Source organism: Pristiophorus japonicus, chromosome 11 (genome assembly GCF_044704955.1).
Source record: "Pristiophorus japonicus isolate sPriJap1 chromosome 11, sPriJap1.hap1, whole genome shotgun sequence".
Classification (NCBI taxonomy): domain Eukaryota; kingdom Metazoa; phylum Chordata; class Chondrichthyes; family Pristiophoridae; genus Pristiophorus; species Pristiophorus japonicus.
In genome coordinates this window covers 25,425,444-25,444,176 of record NC_091987.1, presented here as the reverse complement: position 1 = coordinate 25,444,176, position 18,733 = coordinate 25,425,444, and the positions used below count along the sequence as shown (strand labels likewise).

At 46.8% G+C, this 18,733-nt stretch overlaps 1 protein-coding gene across 1 annotated transcript in view; it reads right to left on the bottom strand.

The window, feature by feature from the left end:
- LOC139275517 (prostaglandin E2 receptor EP3 subtype-like) overlaps positions 1-18,733 on the bottom strand; it is a 32,530-nt gene that overhangs the window by 6,876 nt on the left and 6,921 nt on the right. Inside the window, exons 2-3 of the mRNA XM_070892688.1 lie at positions 14,623-14,670; positions 13,419-14,177 (exon numbers count right to left, since the gene is read on the bottom strand). Coding sequence (XP_070748789.1) covers positions 13,419-14,177; positions 14,623-14,670 — 807 coding nt within the window. The remainder of the gene's footprint in view (positions 1-13,418; positions 14,178-14,622; positions 14,671-18,733) is intronic.

The following is an 18,733-nucleotide window of genomic DNA, read 5'->3' as shown; positions in this document are numbered from 1 at the left end:
AACATATCCAAGGTTTTCACTCGCATCATTCCACTGGATAGTCCATTCCAAGTGTTGGTCATTTTCTGCATGGAAAAAATTTCCTGAGATCAGTCCTAAAATTATATTTCACTAGTTTGAACCTATGTCCTTTTGTCCTACTCCAACAATTTAATTTGAAGCAATATTCACTATGAAACTTTTCAATACATGTACTATATACCTCTGTACAATCACCTTTCACACACCTCCTTTCCAGGCTGACTAGCAAGAGTCGCTCGAGTCTTTCCTCATAAGTCAGAACCCTGATACCAGGGAACAGCATTATGACTCTGCTCTGCACTGCCTCCAGAGCTTGAATGTTTCCCTTGCATCTCAGTGACACAGCATTCAAGACATAGTCTGACGAGAGCACTGTCCAGTTTGCTCATGACTTCCTCTGACTTGTATTCCACTATTTTGGCTATGTACTTTGTTGATTGCTGCTCTGCATTGGCTGAATATATTTAGTGAAGAATCTGCCGAGACTCTTAGGTCATTCTCCATTTCACACTCAGCTATTTCAGCACCATTCACAGAATATGTGTGTTGCTAGTTTTTCCATTGTATGTGCAGTACTTTGCACTTAACTGCATTAAACTTCATCTTCATTATATGTCCACATATTTATTTTGCCAATCTCACTGTCATTTTTGAGTCGTTTCCTCTGCCCCTCACAGTTAGGTATTTTCAGCAAATGTGATCACTTTGCAGCAAGTTTCGAAGTCTTCTACAACATGCCTTTTGGAAGTCTGGGAACACAGAGATGGGGATTTGCCTGGGCCCATTTTCGGGCCTGGAATGGGTGCTGTGCAGGTAGTACGCACACAACTGGGTTCCCAATTTCAGGCCAGCCTCAGGCCTCATTAAAAAAATGTTCCGAGAGCTGACAGCACCTGTCATGCCTTCACTGGTCCATCTCCCACTTTGCCCAGAAGAATATCGGGCACTTGTGAGCAAGAGGACTTAAAACAGGTGTTAGGTTCTTTACATAAGTAAATGAGGGGCCTAACATCTGCCGTAAACAGCCTCCAGGCACGACTAAAAAGTGGCCTGATTCAATTTCAGGTCGGACATTTTTCAGGTGTCCTTGAAGCACGGGTCGTTGGCCTCCAAAATCAGGCTTCGATATGCTTGATGTACACCTGTCGGGCACAGTCCACTTCCAATGTTATTTACTCAAAGAAATGGAGCAAGTTAGTTGGCCATGCTCTTCCCTCTCTGAATCCACATGGAGCATTGTCTGCAAAGTAATTATTGAGTCCTGTTAATTGATTCCATTCGTTGACCTTAGTCTCTTGTAGAATTCTGGGGTAAATAGCATCGATCCCCAGTGTTGTTTCGAGCCCTTTTACCCTGACGAGGAAATGTCCCATTTCCCAGGGTGGCTATCCCTTGCATTCTTGGGGGGGGGGGGGAGGGGGACAAGGGGGACGGGCGGTAATCACTCCAGAAATATATATAAAATTCGACAAAAAGTAACAAGTAACAAAAGAAAACAAACAATAAAAAGGAACTCAGTCATGTTCTAACATTAACTTTAAAGTACAACAAATATCCCTTCCAGCAGGCTCTTGGCCACAATATCTGAGGCACAATCAATTTCTCCAGCCAACACAAGCAGGATCTAGAAAAGAGAAATTGTGTAATTGTTGATTCATAGCTGCGAAAAAGGGCTTCGTGCTGCACATGTTTAATAAATAAATAACCAATGAGCCATGAGCCCTCTCGAGCTCTAATTGGGTTAATAATAAAATTACCGGGAAGATAATAATTCACCAGAGCCACAAGATATGAAAGGACAGAACCGTGTATGGCAGGACTGACATATGAGGAGAGACTGGATCAACTGGGCCTTTATTCACTGGAGTTCAGAAGGATGAGAGGGGATCTCATAGAAACATATAAAATTCTGATGGGACTGGACAGGTTGGATGCGGGAAGAATGTTCCCGATGATGGGGAAGTCCAGAACCAGGGGACATAGTCTTAGGATAAGGGGTAGGCCATTTGGGACTGAGATGAGGAGAAACTTCTTCACTCAGAGAGTTGTTAACCTGTGGAATTCCGTATCGCAGAGAGTCGTTGATGCCAGTTCATTGGATATATTCAAGAGGGAGTTAGATATCCCTTATGGCTAAAGGGATCAAGGGGAATGGAGAGAAAGCAGGAAAGGGATACTGAGGTGAAGGATCAGCCATGATCTTATTGAATGGTGGTGCAGGCTTGAAGGGCCGAATAGCCTACTCCTGCACCTATTTTCTATGTTTCTAAAACTGATGACTTTTTCTTCAGTTCCATGTATGAAAACAGATGATAGAAAACATTACGAACAAATAGATAAGTAACTGGGCTTCACTTCTGAAGTTAAAATGAACCACAATTATGTGATCACATACATAAAGTCATATTAACCCTTAGAGTGCTGACAGGCTCAGTGAAATTGGCTCTGTTTTCAGCTCCTGTTCTGTGACATTGAAATAAACACAGAACTACTCCAATGCCAGGAATACCATTATTACTATAGTAGTAACCCCAAACAACTAAACTACGCACAAGAGGGCTAGAATTTCCTAACAGCCCACCAGCGCCCGACTGTCGTCCAAAAGACCGCAAAGATTCCCAAGATTATCGCCAGCGAAAACTTCCCCCCCAAAAAGAAAAAAATCCTCCCAGTGAAACAAACGGGCGTTGCACCCCGATTCTGAGGTGAATTCTGGGTCCATTGGGCGGTTCTTAAAGAAAAAGGGCGATAATTAATAAATTTGCTAAAAATTTACCCCAAGGCTGCAGGTTGGGCCTAGGAGGAAAAAAACACTAAAAATATTTTTTCAAACAACAGAACATAAAAATCATAAAAACATTCTCAGGGCTCTTTTAACTTAAATCACATCAGAATTTTAAAATAATGAGTAACAACCAATGGCTTACCTTTGTCTTGCAGAGCTCCGCCCAGCTCCGCTGATTCTCAGGGGCGGTTTACTTTAATACTTACCTACGGGTCACCGCTGAACCAAATATTGCAGCATGGCGATCTGTGAACGGTTCCTCAGCGGGACTTCGAAACCTGAGCTGAGCAATTTCTCACCGACCCGGTTATCGCCCAAAACGCCCAATATACCGCCCAGAAACCGGGCAGTGAGCCACTGCAATTTCTAGCCCACTGTCACATAAAAAATAAGCACTTGGAAGATTTTGCTTGTGGTTTGGCAATTGGTTGGGAGGTAAGAAAGGAAGAAAGACTTGCATTTATATAGTGCCTTTCATGACCTCAGGATGTCCCAAAGTGCTTTACAGCCAATTAAATACTTTTGAAGTGTCATCAATTTGCGCACAGCAAACTTCCACAATCATCAATGTGATCATGACCAGATAACCTGTTTTAGTGATTTTGATTGAGGGATAAATATTGGCCAGGACACCTGGAATAACTTCCCTGCTTGTCTTTGAAACAGTGCCATGGGATTTTTTATGTCCACCAGAGAGCAGATGGAGCCTCGGTTTAAGGTCTTTTCTGAAAGATGGCACCTCTGACAGTGCAGCTCTCCCTCAGTACTGCACTGGAGTGTCAGCCTAGATTTTTGTGCTCAAGTCTCTGGAGTGGAACTTGGACCCACAACCTTCTGACTCAGAGGTGAGGGTGCTGCCCACTGAGCCACAACAGAGCATAGGGATAAATAGTTTGTTTTCTGATTGGTGGGATGCGACAAGTGGTGTTCCCCAGGGATCTGTATTGGGGCCTACGCTGTTCACCATATATATCCTATATATATAAGTTGCTTATAGAGAGTTGTATATCCAAGTTTTCAGTTGACACTAAAAAGGCACAGTAAGTCGGGTACAAGGGATTAGAAAGTTACAAAGGGACATAGACAGACTAAGTAATTGGGAAAAACTATGGCAATTTGAGTTCAATGAAGTCATTCACTTTGGATCTGAGGAAGACAAATCGGAATTATCTCTTAAAGATGAGAAACGAGGACCTGTGGAAAAGCAAAGAGATTTAGGTATCCATATACAAAGATCACTAAAAGCACAGGTACAAAAAGTACTCAAAAAAGCTAACGGAATGATAGCCTTTATCTCAAGGGGCTTGGAATTCAAAAGTGAGGAAGTGATGTCAGTTGTACAGAGTCTTAATCAGAGCCCATCTGGAGAGGTGTGTTCAGCTTTGGGTACTGAACCCCAGCAAATAAATACTGGCCGTGGAAGGGGAGAGGAAAGTCTTACCAGAATAATACCAGGGCTAAAAAGATTAAATTATAAAGACAAGTAGCATAAATTCATTTGTATTCCCTTGAGTTTAGACAAGTTAGAGGTGATCTAACTGAGGTGTTTAAAATAATAATTCAATACAGCGGAGCCATTTAGAAGTGAAATCAAGATACACTTTTTCACACAAATGGCAGCGGCAATCTGGAGCCCCGCAAATGTTGGGTTCATTGAACTTTCAAGGCTCAGATTGATTTTTTTGTGAGGTAAGGATAATTAACATAATCCTCTATTTTGTCTACTTTTTCTAACTGTAACATTATATTTTTTCTTCTACTTTCCTGTCCTTGCTTGTTTTTAAAAATTGCAAATTGCTCACCAAAAATAAGCTTCAAAGATTGTTTTTCAAAGAATTTTCAGATTAGTACACAGGCATTCATTTAATACTTTTATATCAATGAGGTACACTAACAAACTCCAGATTCCAGACATTTGTGTGATTCTGAAACACTGGCTGAACTCACTACTATCATTTTTGGGATCATACTGATAAGAACATAGAAACAGGAGTGGGTCACTCAGCCCCTCGAGCCTGTTCCACCATTCAGTGAGATCACGGCTGATCTGTATCCACCTGCCTTGGCTCCATATCCTTTTATAATCTTGTCTAGTAAAAATCATCAATACCAGGCGGCTCTGTCCCCTGTCCTGGACATCCCCACCAGCGGAAAAAGATTCTTTCTATCTACCCTGTCAATTCCTTTCAAATTCCTAAATACCTCAATCAAATCACCCCTTAACCTTTTATATCCAGGGAATACAAGCCTTGTAATCTTGCCACATAATCTAACCGTTGTAGCCCTGGTAACATTCTGGTTGATCTGCACTGCGCTCCTTCCAAAGCCAATATCTTCTTTCCAAGCTATGGTGCCCAGAACTGTACACTGTATTCCTGATGTGGTCGGACCAGCCTTGTCTCGCTGGAGCAAAACTGCCTCCCCTTTAAATTCCAGCCCTCTAGTTATAAAGGCTAGCCTTTAAAGTTATTTTTTGTACCTGAGCACTAATGATCTGTATACATGGACCCCTGATATTATCTTCTTCTTCATAGTGATTGCCAGAAGCAAAGGATTTAAAGAAGTATTCTTATACAGGAATTAAAAACAGCGACTGCTGTAAGTAGCCAGATTAGCCAGCGTCTGTTCTGGGTGAAGGGTTACCCACCTGAAACACCATAACTTCTCTTTTCTCTTCACAGATATTGATTCCCAGCATCTGTGTTTTTTTTTCCTTTTTCTTTTAGATTAACTTGGTGGTACAAGTTCTAATAAAATAATCATGCGAAAATGTTTCTATCCTGGTATGAAAGTGCCAAATACAAATGATGGTTACAGTTAATACATAGAATTCACGGCACAGAAAGAGGCCATCCAGCTCGGCTGGTGTTTGTGCTCCACAACCGCCCCTCCCACCTATCGAATTCGATCAGCATCACCTTCTATCTTTATCTCAATCTATTCTTGTCACCTCAACCATTCCCTGTGGCAGCGAGTTCCACACTCTCACCACTCTCTGGGTAAAGAAGTTCCTCCTGAATCCCCGATTGGATCTTTTGGTGACTACCTTATATTCATTTTAGCTCTGGAGCCCCCCACATATTGGGGCTGAACTTGCGTCCCCTATAAGTGTGTATGAGGTGCGCCCGAAGTTCCGGGGTTCGGCATGTACTGTGACCTCTTGACCGATGGTACAAATCTGCAGGCAATGGGTTTTCACAGGCACAGAGTTGGGCTGTTTGCCCAGTTTTTACCAGCGTAAGAGTTTAAAAATGTACTTATATGTTAAAAACCCTGTCCATTAAGGTAATACATGCTCGCAGTTAAGCAATGTACCCAGGGGGGCGCCGCTAAGTTTATGGTCTTGGCCCTCCAAACACGTCGACTATGCAGGCCCGTTCTTGGGTAAAATGTTCCTTGTGGTTGTAGACGCGTACTCCAAGTAGATTGAATGTGAGATAATGTCGGCCAGCATGTCCGCTGCCACCACTGAAAGCCTGTGGGCCATGTTTGCCACACACAGCTTACCCGATGTCCTGGTGAGCGACAACGGGCCATGTTTTACCAGTGCTGAGTTCAAAGAATTCATGACCCGTAACAGGATCAAACATGTCACATCTGCCCTGTTTAAACCAGCATCCAGTGGTCAGGCAGAGAGTGCAGAGCAAACCATCAAGCAAGGCTTGACGAGGGTAACTGAAGGCTCACTGCAGACTCGCCTATCCCGAGTCCTGCTTAGCTACCGCACAAGACCCCACTCACTCACTGGGATCCCACCTGCTGAACTGTTCATGAAAAGAGCACTTAAGACAAGGTTCTCGTTAGTTCACCCTGATCTATATGAACAGGTAGAGAGCAGGCAGCTTCAACAAAGTGCATACCATGATAGCGCAAATGTGTCACGCGAGATAGAAATCAATGATCCTGTATTTGTATTAAATTATGGACAAGGTCCCAAGTGGCTTCCCGGCACTGTCGTGGCCAAAGAGGGGAGCAGGGTGCTTCGGGTCAAACTTTCAAATGGACTCATTCACTGGAAACACTTGGACCAAATCAAACTTAAATTCACGGACTATCCTGAGCAAACCACCTTGGACCCTACCTTTTTTGATCCCCCAACATACACACCAGTGGCAACTGACACCACGGTTGACCACGAAGCAGAACCCATCATCCACAGCAGCCCAGCAGGGCCCAACACACCAGGCAGCCCAGCAAGGCCAGCTGCACAGCTGCCCAGCGAGGGCCCAACAAATGATTCAACAATACCAGCTTTCACACCGAGACAATCAACCAGGGCAAGAAGGGCCCCAGATCGACTCACATTGTAAATAGTTACACGATTGACTTTGGGGGAGAGTGTTGTTATATATGTGGACTTGTATTTACTCTGTACGGCCACCAGAGGGCTCATCCACTGGAGTCCCAAGGGATCCCATAATCCCTTGGGAGCACAGGTATTTAAGGAGGTTTCACAGGTTGGAGAGGCACTCTGGAGACCTGCAATAAAAGACTAAGGTCACACTTTACTTTGAGCTCACAGTGTTCAGACTAACCCTTTCTCCATACACAACACCAAGTTCAGGAGTTCAGGAGGTCGGTGAGACAGGGCCTTGAGGTCGGCAAGTCGGTAGGTCCTGAGGTTGGCGAGTCGGTAGGCCCTGAGGTGGCCCTGAGGTCGGTGAGTCGGTAGGCCCTGAGGTTGGCGAGTCGGTAGGCCCTGAGGTCGGCGAGTCGGTAGGTCCTTAGGTCGGCGAGTCGGTAGGCCCTGAGGTTGGCGAGTCGGTAGGCCCTGAGGTCGGCGAGTCGGTAGGCCCTGAGGTCGGCGAGTCGGTAGGCCCTGAGGTCGGCGAGTCGGTAGGCCCTGAGGTCGGCGAGTCGGTAGGTCCTTAGGTCGGCGAGTCGGTAGGCCCTGAGGTTGGCGAGTCGGTAGGCCCTGAGGTCGGCGAGTCGGTAGGCCCTGAGGTCGGCGAGTCGGTAGGCCCTGAGGTCGGCGAGTCGGTAGGCCCTGAGGTCGGCGAGTCGGTAGGCCCTGAGGTCGGCGAGTCGGTAGGCCCTGAGGTCGGCGAGTCGGTAGGCCCTGAGGTCGGCGAGTCGGTAGGCCCTGAGGTCGGTGAGTCGGTAGGCCCTGAGGTCGGCGAGTCGGTAGGCCCTGAGGTCGGCGAGTCGGTAGGTCCTGAGGTCGGCGAGTCGGTAGGCCCTGAGGTCGGTGAGTCGGTAGGTCCTGAGGTCGGCGAGTCGGTAGGCCCTGAGGTCGGCGAGTCGGTAGGCCCTGAGGTCGGTGAGTCGGTAGGCCTTGAGGTCGGTGAGTAGGTAGGCCTTGAGGTCGGTGAGTAGGTAGGCCCTGAGGTCGGCGAGTCGGTAGGTCCTGAGGTCGGCGAGTCGGTAGGCCCTGAGGTCGGTGAGTCGGTAGGCCCTGAGGTTGGCGAGTCGGTAGGCCTTGAGGTCGGTGAGTAGGTAGGCCCTGAGGTCGGCGAGTCGGTAGGTCCTGAGGTCGGCGAGTCGGTAGGCCCTGAGGTCGGCGAGTCGGTAGGCCCTGAGGTCGGTGAGTCGGTAGGCCTTGAGGTCGGTGAGTAGGTAGGCCTTGAGGTCGGTGAGTCGGTAGGTCCTGAGGTCGGCGAGTCGGTAGGTCCTGAGGTTGGCGAGTCGGTAGGCCCTGAGGTCGGCGAGTAGGTAGGCCTTGAGGTCGGTGAGTAGGTAGGCCCTGAGGTCGGCGAGTCGGTAGGTCCTGAGGTTGGCGAGTCGGTAGGCCCTGAGGTCGGCGAGTAGGTAGGCCCTGAGGTCGGTGAGTCGGTAGGTCCTGAGGTCGGCGAGTTTGGACGTTCGGAGGCTGGGAGTTCGGAGGTCGGTGAGGTCGGGAGGTGACAGAGGTCGGTGAGTTCGGGAGACCACAGAGGTCGGTGAGGTGAGTTGGTAAGTAGCTCTCTTTTCTCTATTTCTTTTTAAGTAGATTTTAAACTAGATAAGCCTAACTAAAGGGATGGCAGTGCAGCTCAGTCCCGTGGAGTGCACATCCTGCGGCATGTGGGAAGTCCGGGACGCTTCGTGCAGCCTAGACAAACATGTGTGCAAGGTGTCTCCAGCTTCAACTGCTCGAGCTCCGCGTTTCGGAACTGGAGCAACGAGCGGTGTCAATACGGTGCATCCGCGAGGCTGGGAGCTACGTGGAGCGCATGTTTCAGGTGGTGGTCACCCCGCAGCTTAAAGGCGTGCAGGCAGAGGGGAAGTGGCTGACCACCAGACGTAGTAAGTGTGCTAGGCAGCTAGCGCAGGAGTCCCCCCGTGAGTCCATCTCGCTTTCAAACCAATATTCACTTCTGAGTATCGGTGAGAACGATGGTGCCTCTGGGGAGTGCAGCCAGAGCCAATTCCAAGGCACCACGGGTGGCTCAGCTGCACAGGGGGGGAGGGACATAGAACAAAAGAGCCCTAGTGATAGGGGATTCTATAGTTAGGGGAACAGATGGGCGTTTCTGCGGCCGTAGACATGACTCCCGAATGGTATGGTGCCTCCCTGGTGCCAGGGTCAAGGATGTCACAGAGCGGACGCAGGACATCCCGGGGTGTGGGCGGGGAGAGTTAACAGCTAGAGGTCGTGGTCCATATCGGGATGAACGACAGGTAAAATGAGGGATGAGGTCCTACAGGAAGAATTGAGGGAGCTAGGAAGAAAATTAAAGGATAGGACCTCAAAGGTAGTTATCTCCGGGTTACTACCGGTGCCACGTGCTAATGAGCACAAGAATAGAAGGATAGAGAGGATGAACATGTGGCTAGAGAGTTGGTGTAGGAGGGAGGGCTTTAAATTCTTGAGGTATTGGGACCGCTTCTGGGGGAGAGGGGACCTGTACAAACCAGACGGGTTGCACCTCAACAGCACCGGGAGTTTTGCTAGTGCTCTTGGGGAGAGTTTAAACTAGCTTGGCAAGGGGATGGGAACCGGAGAACAAATTCAATAGGGAAGGAAGTAAAGCAGAAATTGGCTAACAATCTAGAAAGCGAATCTGTAAGACAGAGGAAACGAGGCTTAGTAAGTAGTAAGCAAGGAGGTCTTCCTGTGCTAAATGGTATATACTTTAAGGCAAAGAGTATAGTGAATAAGGCGGATGAGCTAAGAGCATACTTGGGAGTATGACATTATAGCCATTACAGAAACATGGCTGAAAGAGGGGCAGGTTTGGCAAATCAATATTCCTGGTTACAGGATTTTTTAGACAAGATAGATGGGGGTATAAAAAGGGGAGGGGGGGCTGCGGTACTGATTAAAGAAACTATTACAGCAGTGAGGAGGGATGATATGTTAAAGAGATCATTAACTGAGGCCATATGGGTCGAATTGAAAAATAAAAAAGGGGCGATCACACTGCTGGGCATGTATTATAGACCCCCAAACAGTGGGAGAGAGATAGAGGAGCAAATATGTAGGCAATTTGCAGTGAAGTCAAAAAGCCATAGGGTAAACATAGAAACATAGAAACATAGAAACATAGAAAATAGGTGCCGGAGTCGGCCATTCAGCCCTTCGAGCCAGCAACACCATTCAATAAGATCATGGCTGATCATTCCCTCAGTACCCCTTTCCTGCTTTCTCTCCATACCCCTTGATCCTCTTAGCCGTAAGGGTAGTAATAGTCGGGGATTTTAACTATCCAAATATTGATTGGGACAAATTTAGTGTGTAGGGTATAGAGCGTGTGGAATTCTTGAAATGCATTCAAGAGAACTTTTTTAGTCAGTATGTCGCAAGCCCAACTAGAGAGGGCGCGGTCTTGGATTTAGTTTTGGGGAATGAAGCTGGGCAGGTTGAAGGTATTAATGGGGGAGCACTTGGGTGCCAGTGACCATAATTCAGTCAGATTCAAGTTGGTTATGGATAAGGACAAGGATAGGCCTGGAATAAAAATTTTGAATTGGGAAAAGCTAATTTTGCCAAGTTAAGGAGTGATTTGGCCACAGTGGACTGGAAACAGCTACTTGTGGATAAATCAGTGTTGGAACAGTGGGAGGCATTCAAGGAGGAGATCTGGAAGGCTCAGGCCAAACATGTGCCCTTAAAGAAAAAGGCTGGGAAAAATAATTCTAGAGCCCCCTGGATGTCTAGGGACTTACAGGGGAGGATTAAGAAAAACAAGGATGTTTATGTCATATACCAACGGCTAAATACTTCAGAATCTTTAGAGGAATATAGGAAGATAAGTGGCCAAATTAAAAAGGATATTAGGAATGTTAAGAGAGAGCACAAGAAACTCTTGGCCAGTAAAATTAAGGAAAACCCTAAGATGTTCTATAAATATATTAAGAGTAAGAGGGTAACTAAAGAAAGGGTAGGGCCTATTAGAGACCATGAGGGTAATCTTTGTGTGGAGGTGAAAGATATTGGTAATGTTCTCAACAAATACTTTGTATCTGTTTTCACAAAGGAAAGGGGCAGTGCAGATTCTGCTATCGAGGAGGAGTGTGATATTCTGGATGAAATAAATATAGTGAGAGAGGAAGTATTAAGGGGTTTAGCAGCTTTGAAAATAGATAAGTCCCCAGGCCCAGATGAAATGCATCCCAGGCTGTTGAGCGAAGTAAAAGAGGAAATAGCAGAGGCCTTGACCATAATTTTCCAGTCCTCTTTGGATCTGGGCATGGTGCCGGAGGATTGGAGGACTGCTAATGTAGTACTCTTGTTTAAGAAGGGAGAGAGGGATCGACTGAGTCACTACAGGCCTGTCAGCCTAACCTCAGTGGTGGGAAAATTATTGGAAAAAATCCTGAAAGACAGGATAAATCTGCATTTGGAAAGGCAAGGATTAATTAGGGACAGTCAGCAGGATTTGTTAAGGGAAGATCGTGTTTGACTAACCTGATTGAATTTTTTGAGGAGGTAACCAAGAGGGTCGATGAGGGTAGTGCGTACAATGTAGTATATATGGAATTTAGCAAGGCTTTTGATAAGATCCCACATGGTAGACTGGTCATGAAGGTTAAAGCCATGGGATCCAGGGCAAAGTGGCAAGTTGGATCCAAAATTGGCTTGGAGCTTGGAAGCAAAGGGTAATGATTGATGGATGTTTTTGTGACTGGAAGGATGTTTCAGTGGGGTTCCGCAGGGTTCAGTACTGGGTCCCTTGCTTTTTGTGGTATATATCAACGAATTAGATTTGAATACAGGGAGTATGATTAAGAAGTTTGCAGACAACACTAAAATTGGCTGTGTGGTTGATAATGAAGAGGAAAGTCATGGGCTGCAGGAGGATATCAATCTACTGGTCAGGTGGGCAGAGCAGTGGCAAATGGAATTTAATTCAGAGAAGATGCATTTTGGGAGGGCTAATAAGGAAAGTGTATACACATTAACCGGTAGGCCACTTAATAGTGTAGATGAACAAAGGGACCTTGGAGTGCTTGTCCACAGATCCCTGAAAGTAGCAGGCCAGGTGGATAAGGTGGTTAAGAAGGCAGACAGAATGCTTGCCTTTATTGGCCGAGGCATAGAATATAAGAACAGGGAGTTTTTGCTTAAATTGTATAATACTTTGGTTAGGCCACAGCTGGAGTACTGCGTGCAGTTCTGGTCGCCGTATTATAGGAAGGACGTGATTGCATTAGAGAGGGTGCAGAGGAGATTTACTAGGATGCTGCCTGGAATGGAGAATCTTAGTTATGAGGACAGATTGGATAGGCTGGGTTTGTTCTCATTGGAACAGAGGAGGTTGAGAGGAGACCTCATTGAGGAGCCTGGACATAGTGGATAGTAAAGATCTATTTCCATTGGTGGAGGGGTCTATTACGAGGGGGCATAGTTTTAAGGAGGTTGGTGGAAGGTTTAGAGGGGATTTGAGGGGCGGGGACTTCTTTACGCAGAGGGTTGTGGGGATCTGGAACTCGCTGCCTGGAAGAGTGGTGGATGCAGAAACCCTCTCCACTTTTAAGAGATGGTTGGATGGGCACTTAAAGTGCAGTAACCTGCAGGGTTACGGACCTAGAGCTGGTAATTGGGATTAGACTGGATGACCTTTTGTTGGGTGGCGCAGATATAATGGTAAGTACTGCAGGGAGTAGAATACGGCCAGGGTGTGATCTCCTGGACTAGTGTCGATCGCCCGGATGGGTCGGAGAGTAATTTTCCCAGATTTTTCTCCCTAAATTGGCCTGGGTTTTTATCTGTTTGTTGCCTCCCAGGAGATCACATGACTCCGATTGGGGTGGAGTGTAGAATGTTTCAGTATAAAGGGTGTCGCAGTTGTGTGAGGCGGACTGGTTGGGCTGGGTGCTCTTTGCCTTTCCATCATTGTTCATAGGTTTATATGTAACCTTCAGAGCTACTGACCAAGGGCCATGCGGCTCTTTGTCGGCCGGCGCAGACACGATGGGCCGGAATGGCCTCCCCCTGCACTGTAAATTTCTATGTTTCTATATTTCTAACTCACTCATACTGACAGCACAGAGTTGGGAGAAATGTTACTGGATTAACAATGGGGCAAGTCACCAATTTCAGATTGCCTCACGAATGTTTCAAGTCAACAACATCAGAAAAATAGCTCTCCGGAACCACTGCCCACTGGGTTTCCAGGTATCTTTAATATAATTCGTTCCACCCTTTAGTTACTAAAAGGTAGTCTTACTGGAAGATCTATTTACTTACCAGGACAGTGGACCAACAGACATAGACAACGCACATGATGCCCATCAGCTGGAACAGTACTTCCAGGGTGATCCTCTCCCATTGCTTGTTGGTGGACGATATCTTGTTCTTCGAGCAAACTAGCAGTCCTCGAATAGTTGCGACGTTGCTGCTCAATGTGACCAGCAAGGAGGAGATACCCAACACGACGAAGATCAAAGCATAAATAGTGTTGCTCAAGCTGCGGCCACCAGTGTTGATGAAGCACCAAGTCCCAGGCCATTGCACAGTGTACCTCCCAAAGCCGAAAACAGGCAGCAAGGCGAAGATCAGCACGCCGACCCAGATAGACATCACCAGCAGCTTGGTGAACCTGATTGTTATATGGTTGGAGTAGTATTGGGGAGCGTGGATAGCCAACGTCCATTGAACCGCCATAGCACTGCTAAAGAACAAGGGCCACAGCCCAAATGTGGTGATGCAGACCCCAAAGAAGGTGCACAGGTTGCCGGATGGGTCGACATGGCCCCACTGCCTGTGGGTCAGGTAGACGGCGATCACGATGGGGCTGATGAGAAGTTCACCAGTCAGGTTGGTCAGAGCCTGTGCTCCAATAATCAGCACAAAGGACTTCTTCCTCATGTTCTCCTTCTGATGGTATGACCTGTAGGCCAGCATCAGGGCCAGCAAGTTGGTCACGATGCCGATGGTCATCATGATGACTGGGTAGAGCACGGACACAGACTTGGGCTCTTTGCTGGCTGAGGACATGTTGCTGGGCTCGGGAGCTGTGATCCAACAAAGACAACCTCCTCACTCTTGGATTGATCAACTACAATTGACACAAATAAACTCAAATTACAACAGCGACTACACTTCAAAAGTACTTCATTGGTTGCAAAGTCCCTGTATAAGCCGCGAGGTCTTTAAATGAAGACATAGAGTAAGCATTAGATGGCACTAACTGGAATCTGTAACTTGTGGCAGTACTCAATGATAATGTGTGTATCCAACCTGCATTCTGGTCAGCAATACTTTCACACCAGGACCTTCATCATCAGGGGCTTTGTGATGCAGTAATTTATTCGCTCGCACTGTCATGTGGGACTTATTTAATCGGCTGTGTTTCTGAAAACCCTTCATGGGCAGATTGTTTGGCCGCTGCAGTGCCCCAATAAACATTACAATAAATGATTTAACAGCCAAAAAGATTTATAAAAAGGGCCAATGTTGATGCAGAAGAATTGTTACGGTATATAGCTGAAACCTCAGACTATTCATGCACATTACTGCAAGGTCAAGGGATCAGGGTCAGCCTGACACACACCGTGGGGCACAATTCGTTAGTTGCTTACGATAAAAATATTCGATAATTCACATTAAAAACTGCAGATATTTAAATAGACCTGTACAGCAGAAGATATTTCAACATCGGAGTGGCTTCAGGTTTCAGTATACGGTCCAGCTCTTAAGTGCCTTTCAAACAACCCTGGTAATAAATTGCCTGGGATATAATATCATCATTATATTATGGTCTAAGAAAGAATTTTTTGTCTATTTACCTTGTGTCCATCACATGCTCTTCACTGAGATAAGAAACAGTACAGTTCACTTCCAACACCCACTGACTGCCAAACATACAGGATCCAACTACAGGAGAGCTTACATCTGCTCATCAATTCTTACTGAAGAACATAAGGACATAAGAAATAGGAGCAGGAGTCGGCCATTTGGCCCCTCGAGCCTGCTCCGCCATTTAATAAGATCACAGCTGATCTGATCATAGACTCAGCTCCACTTCCCTGCCCGCTCCCCATAACCCTTGACTCTCCTGCAGTTCAAGATTCAGCCTTGAATATATTCAATGACCCAGCCTTCACAGCTCTCTGGGGTACAGAATTCCAAAGATTTACGACCCTCAGAGAGAAGAAATTCCTCCTCACCTCAGTTGCCCATTATTCTGAAACTGTGCCCTTTAGTTCTAGATTCCACCACGAGGAGAAACATTATCTCTGCATCTACCCTGTCAAGCCCCCTCAGAATCTTATACATTTCGATAAGATCACCTCTCATTCTTCTAAACGCCAATGAGGAGGCCCAACATATTCAAACTTTCCTCATAAGTAAACCCCCTCACCTCCGGAATCAACCTAGAGGAGTGTTTGCTAGTGCTGTTGGGGAGGAGTTAAACTAATATGACATGGGGATGGGAACCTATGCAGGGGAGACAGAGGGAAGTAGAATGGGGGCAGAAGCAAAAGATAGAAAGAAGAAAAGTAAAAGTGGAGGGCTGAGAAACCTAAGGCAAAAAGCAAAAAGGGCCACATTACAGCAAAACTCTAAAAGGGCAAAGTGTGTTGGAAAGACAAGCCTGAAGGCGCTGTGCCTCAATGCGAGGAGTATTTGGAATAAGGTGGACGAATTAAGTGCGCAGATAGCAGTTAATGGGTATGATGTAATTGGCATCACGGAGACATGGCTCCAGGGTGACCAAGGCTGGAAACTCAACATCCAGGGGTATTCAACATTTAGGAAGGGTAGACAGAAAGGAAAAGGAGGTGGGGTGGCATTGCTGGTTAAAGAGGAAATTAATGCAATGGTAAGAAAGGACATAAGCTTGGATGATGTGGAATCGGTATGGGTGGAGCTACGGAATACCAAGGGGCAGAAAACACTAGTGGGAGTTGTGTACAGACCACCAAACAGTAGTAGTAAGGTTGAGGACAGCATCAAACAAGAAATAAGGGATGTGTGCAATAAAGGTACAGCAGTTATCATGGGCAACTTTAATCTACATATTGATTGGGCTAACCAAACTGGTAGCAATGCGGTGGAGGAGGATTTCCTGGAGTGTATTAGGGATGGTATTCTAGACCAATATGTCGAGGAACCAACTAGGGAGCTGGCCATCCAAGACTGGTGATGTGTAATGAGAAAGGACTAATTAGCAATCTTGTTGTGCGAGGCCCCTTGGGGAAGAGTGACCATAACATGGTAGAATTCTTTATTAAGATGGAGAGTGACACAGTAAATTCAGTGTCCTGAACTTAAGGAAAGATAACTTCGATGGTTTGAGGCGTGAATTGGCTAGAATAGACTGGCAAATGATACTTAAAGGGTTGACGGTTGATAGGCAATGGCAAACATTTAAAGATCACATGGATGAACTTCAACAATTGTACATCCCTGTCTGGAGTAAAAATAAAATGGGGAAGGTGGCTCAACTGTGGCTAACAAGGGAAAATAAGGATAGTGTTAAATCCAAGGAAAAGGCATATACATCGACCAGAAAAAGCAACAAACCTGAGGACTGGGAGAAATTTAGAATTCAGCAGAGGAAGACAAAGGGTTTAATTAGGAGGGGGAAAATAGAGTACGAGAAGAAGCTTGCCGGGAACATAAAAACTGACCGCAAAAGCTTCTATAGATATGTGAAGAGAAAAAGATTAGTGAAGACAAACATAGGTCCCTTACAGTCAGATTCAGGTGAATTTATAATGGAGAACAAAGAAATGGCAGACCAATTGAACAAATACTTTGGTTCTGTCTTCACAAAGGAAGACACAAATAACCTTCTGGAAGTACTAGGGGACCGAGGGTCTAGTGAGAAGGAGCTACTGAAGGATATCCTTATCAAGCGGGAAATTGTGTTAGGGAAATTGATGGGATTGAAGGCAGATAAATCCCCGGGGCCTGATAGTCTGCATCCCAGAGTACTTAAGGAAGTGGCCCGAGAAATAGTGGATGCACTCTGCTCACTGCCCGTAGCCCTGTGCCACCCACTGCCTCAAATCGTTATCCATTGATCCGCTAAAAGATGCAACGGTCTCTCCCTCAACTGTTCGGTGGTAGAACAATCTCTGCTCCAACAATTCTTTGCATAAAGACATTTCTTCTCTCCTCACTCTCCTCTCTCGTCATTGACTCCCCAACTAGAGGAAATAGTCTTCACCCAATCACCTTCTCAAAATCAATCTTCATTTTAAATCCTCTATTAAATCTCCTTTTAATCTTCTCTGTTCCAGTGGATATAATCCCCTGGACTCAAGTGTCGCTCCACAACTGTCGTTTCCCACCCCTGGCACCATGCTGATAAATGTATGCAGCACACTATCTATGGCTCGAATATCCTTTCGATAATGGAGCTCCCAAAACCACACACAACAGTCTAATTATGACCTAACCATTGCTTTGCTAATTAATTACATTTTGTGCTCGTTATTTATAAAAGCCCAAATGCTATTGATTATTTTTATGCCTTTATCGATCTGCACTTATACATTCAGGGATTGTGTATTTGCACCCAAGGTCACTCTGTTCCACCATACCCTTCAGCATCTTTCTATTTTGATTATACGCCACTTATACTGCAATCTCTTTGTCCTGTCAGTGGTTCCCTCTTCAAAAAGCTAAAATCTGTAAAACGTGGCATGCTTCAACAACGATACGTTAGCTGTCCGTGATAATATTCACGTCTCTGAATGGTCTTGAATTATCGCATCAACGATTCTGCCCACAACAGATATTGGACTAATCGGTCGATATGCACCTGTTTTAAGACCAAGGCCAGAATTTTAATTTGGATGTGGATAGGGGAGGGGGAGGGAACGCGGGCAGGAACACGGGAGAATGGGTTTCCTCAGGTCATGCTAAATTTAGCAGCAGTCCCTGATTAACATTTTGTACCTCTGTTGCTTGCCTGCAGTCAGGGAAATGGGAAGGCTGTCTGGCTGTTGGGTGCATAGGCCTGTGGCACTAGGCCACAGGGAGGAGGGAGGGATGTGGGGGGAGGTCAAAAGGTTGGAGATCTTCGGGGGGGCTGGTGGCTGGAGGGGGTTCAGGGGGAGGCCTGGAGGATCTTCGGGGGGAGGCCTGGAGGGTCTTCGGGGGGGCTGGAGGCTGGAGGATCTTCAGGGGGGTTGGGGGCTGCAGGGTCTCTGGGTGGTGGTGGAGGCTAGAGGATCTTCAGGGAAGGGTGGGGGGGTGGGCGACAATTTTCTGGAGATGCTGGATGCTCTTCGAGCAGTGGCTGAAGGTCACTCAGGGGGGCTGGAGGACACTCGGGGGGGCTGGAGGACACTTGGGGGTGGGGGGGGGTTGGAGGACACTCGGGTGGAGCTGGAGGACACTCGGGGGGGGCTGGAGGACACTTGGGGGTGGGGGGGGTTGGAGGCCACTCGGGTGGAGCTGGAGGACACTCGGGGGGGGGGCTGGAGGACACTCGGGGGGGGGGCTGGAGGACACTCGGGGGGGGCTGGAGGACACTTGGGGGTGGGGGGGGGGTTGGAGGACACTCGGGGGGGGCTGGAGGACACTTGGGGGTGGGGGGGGGTTGG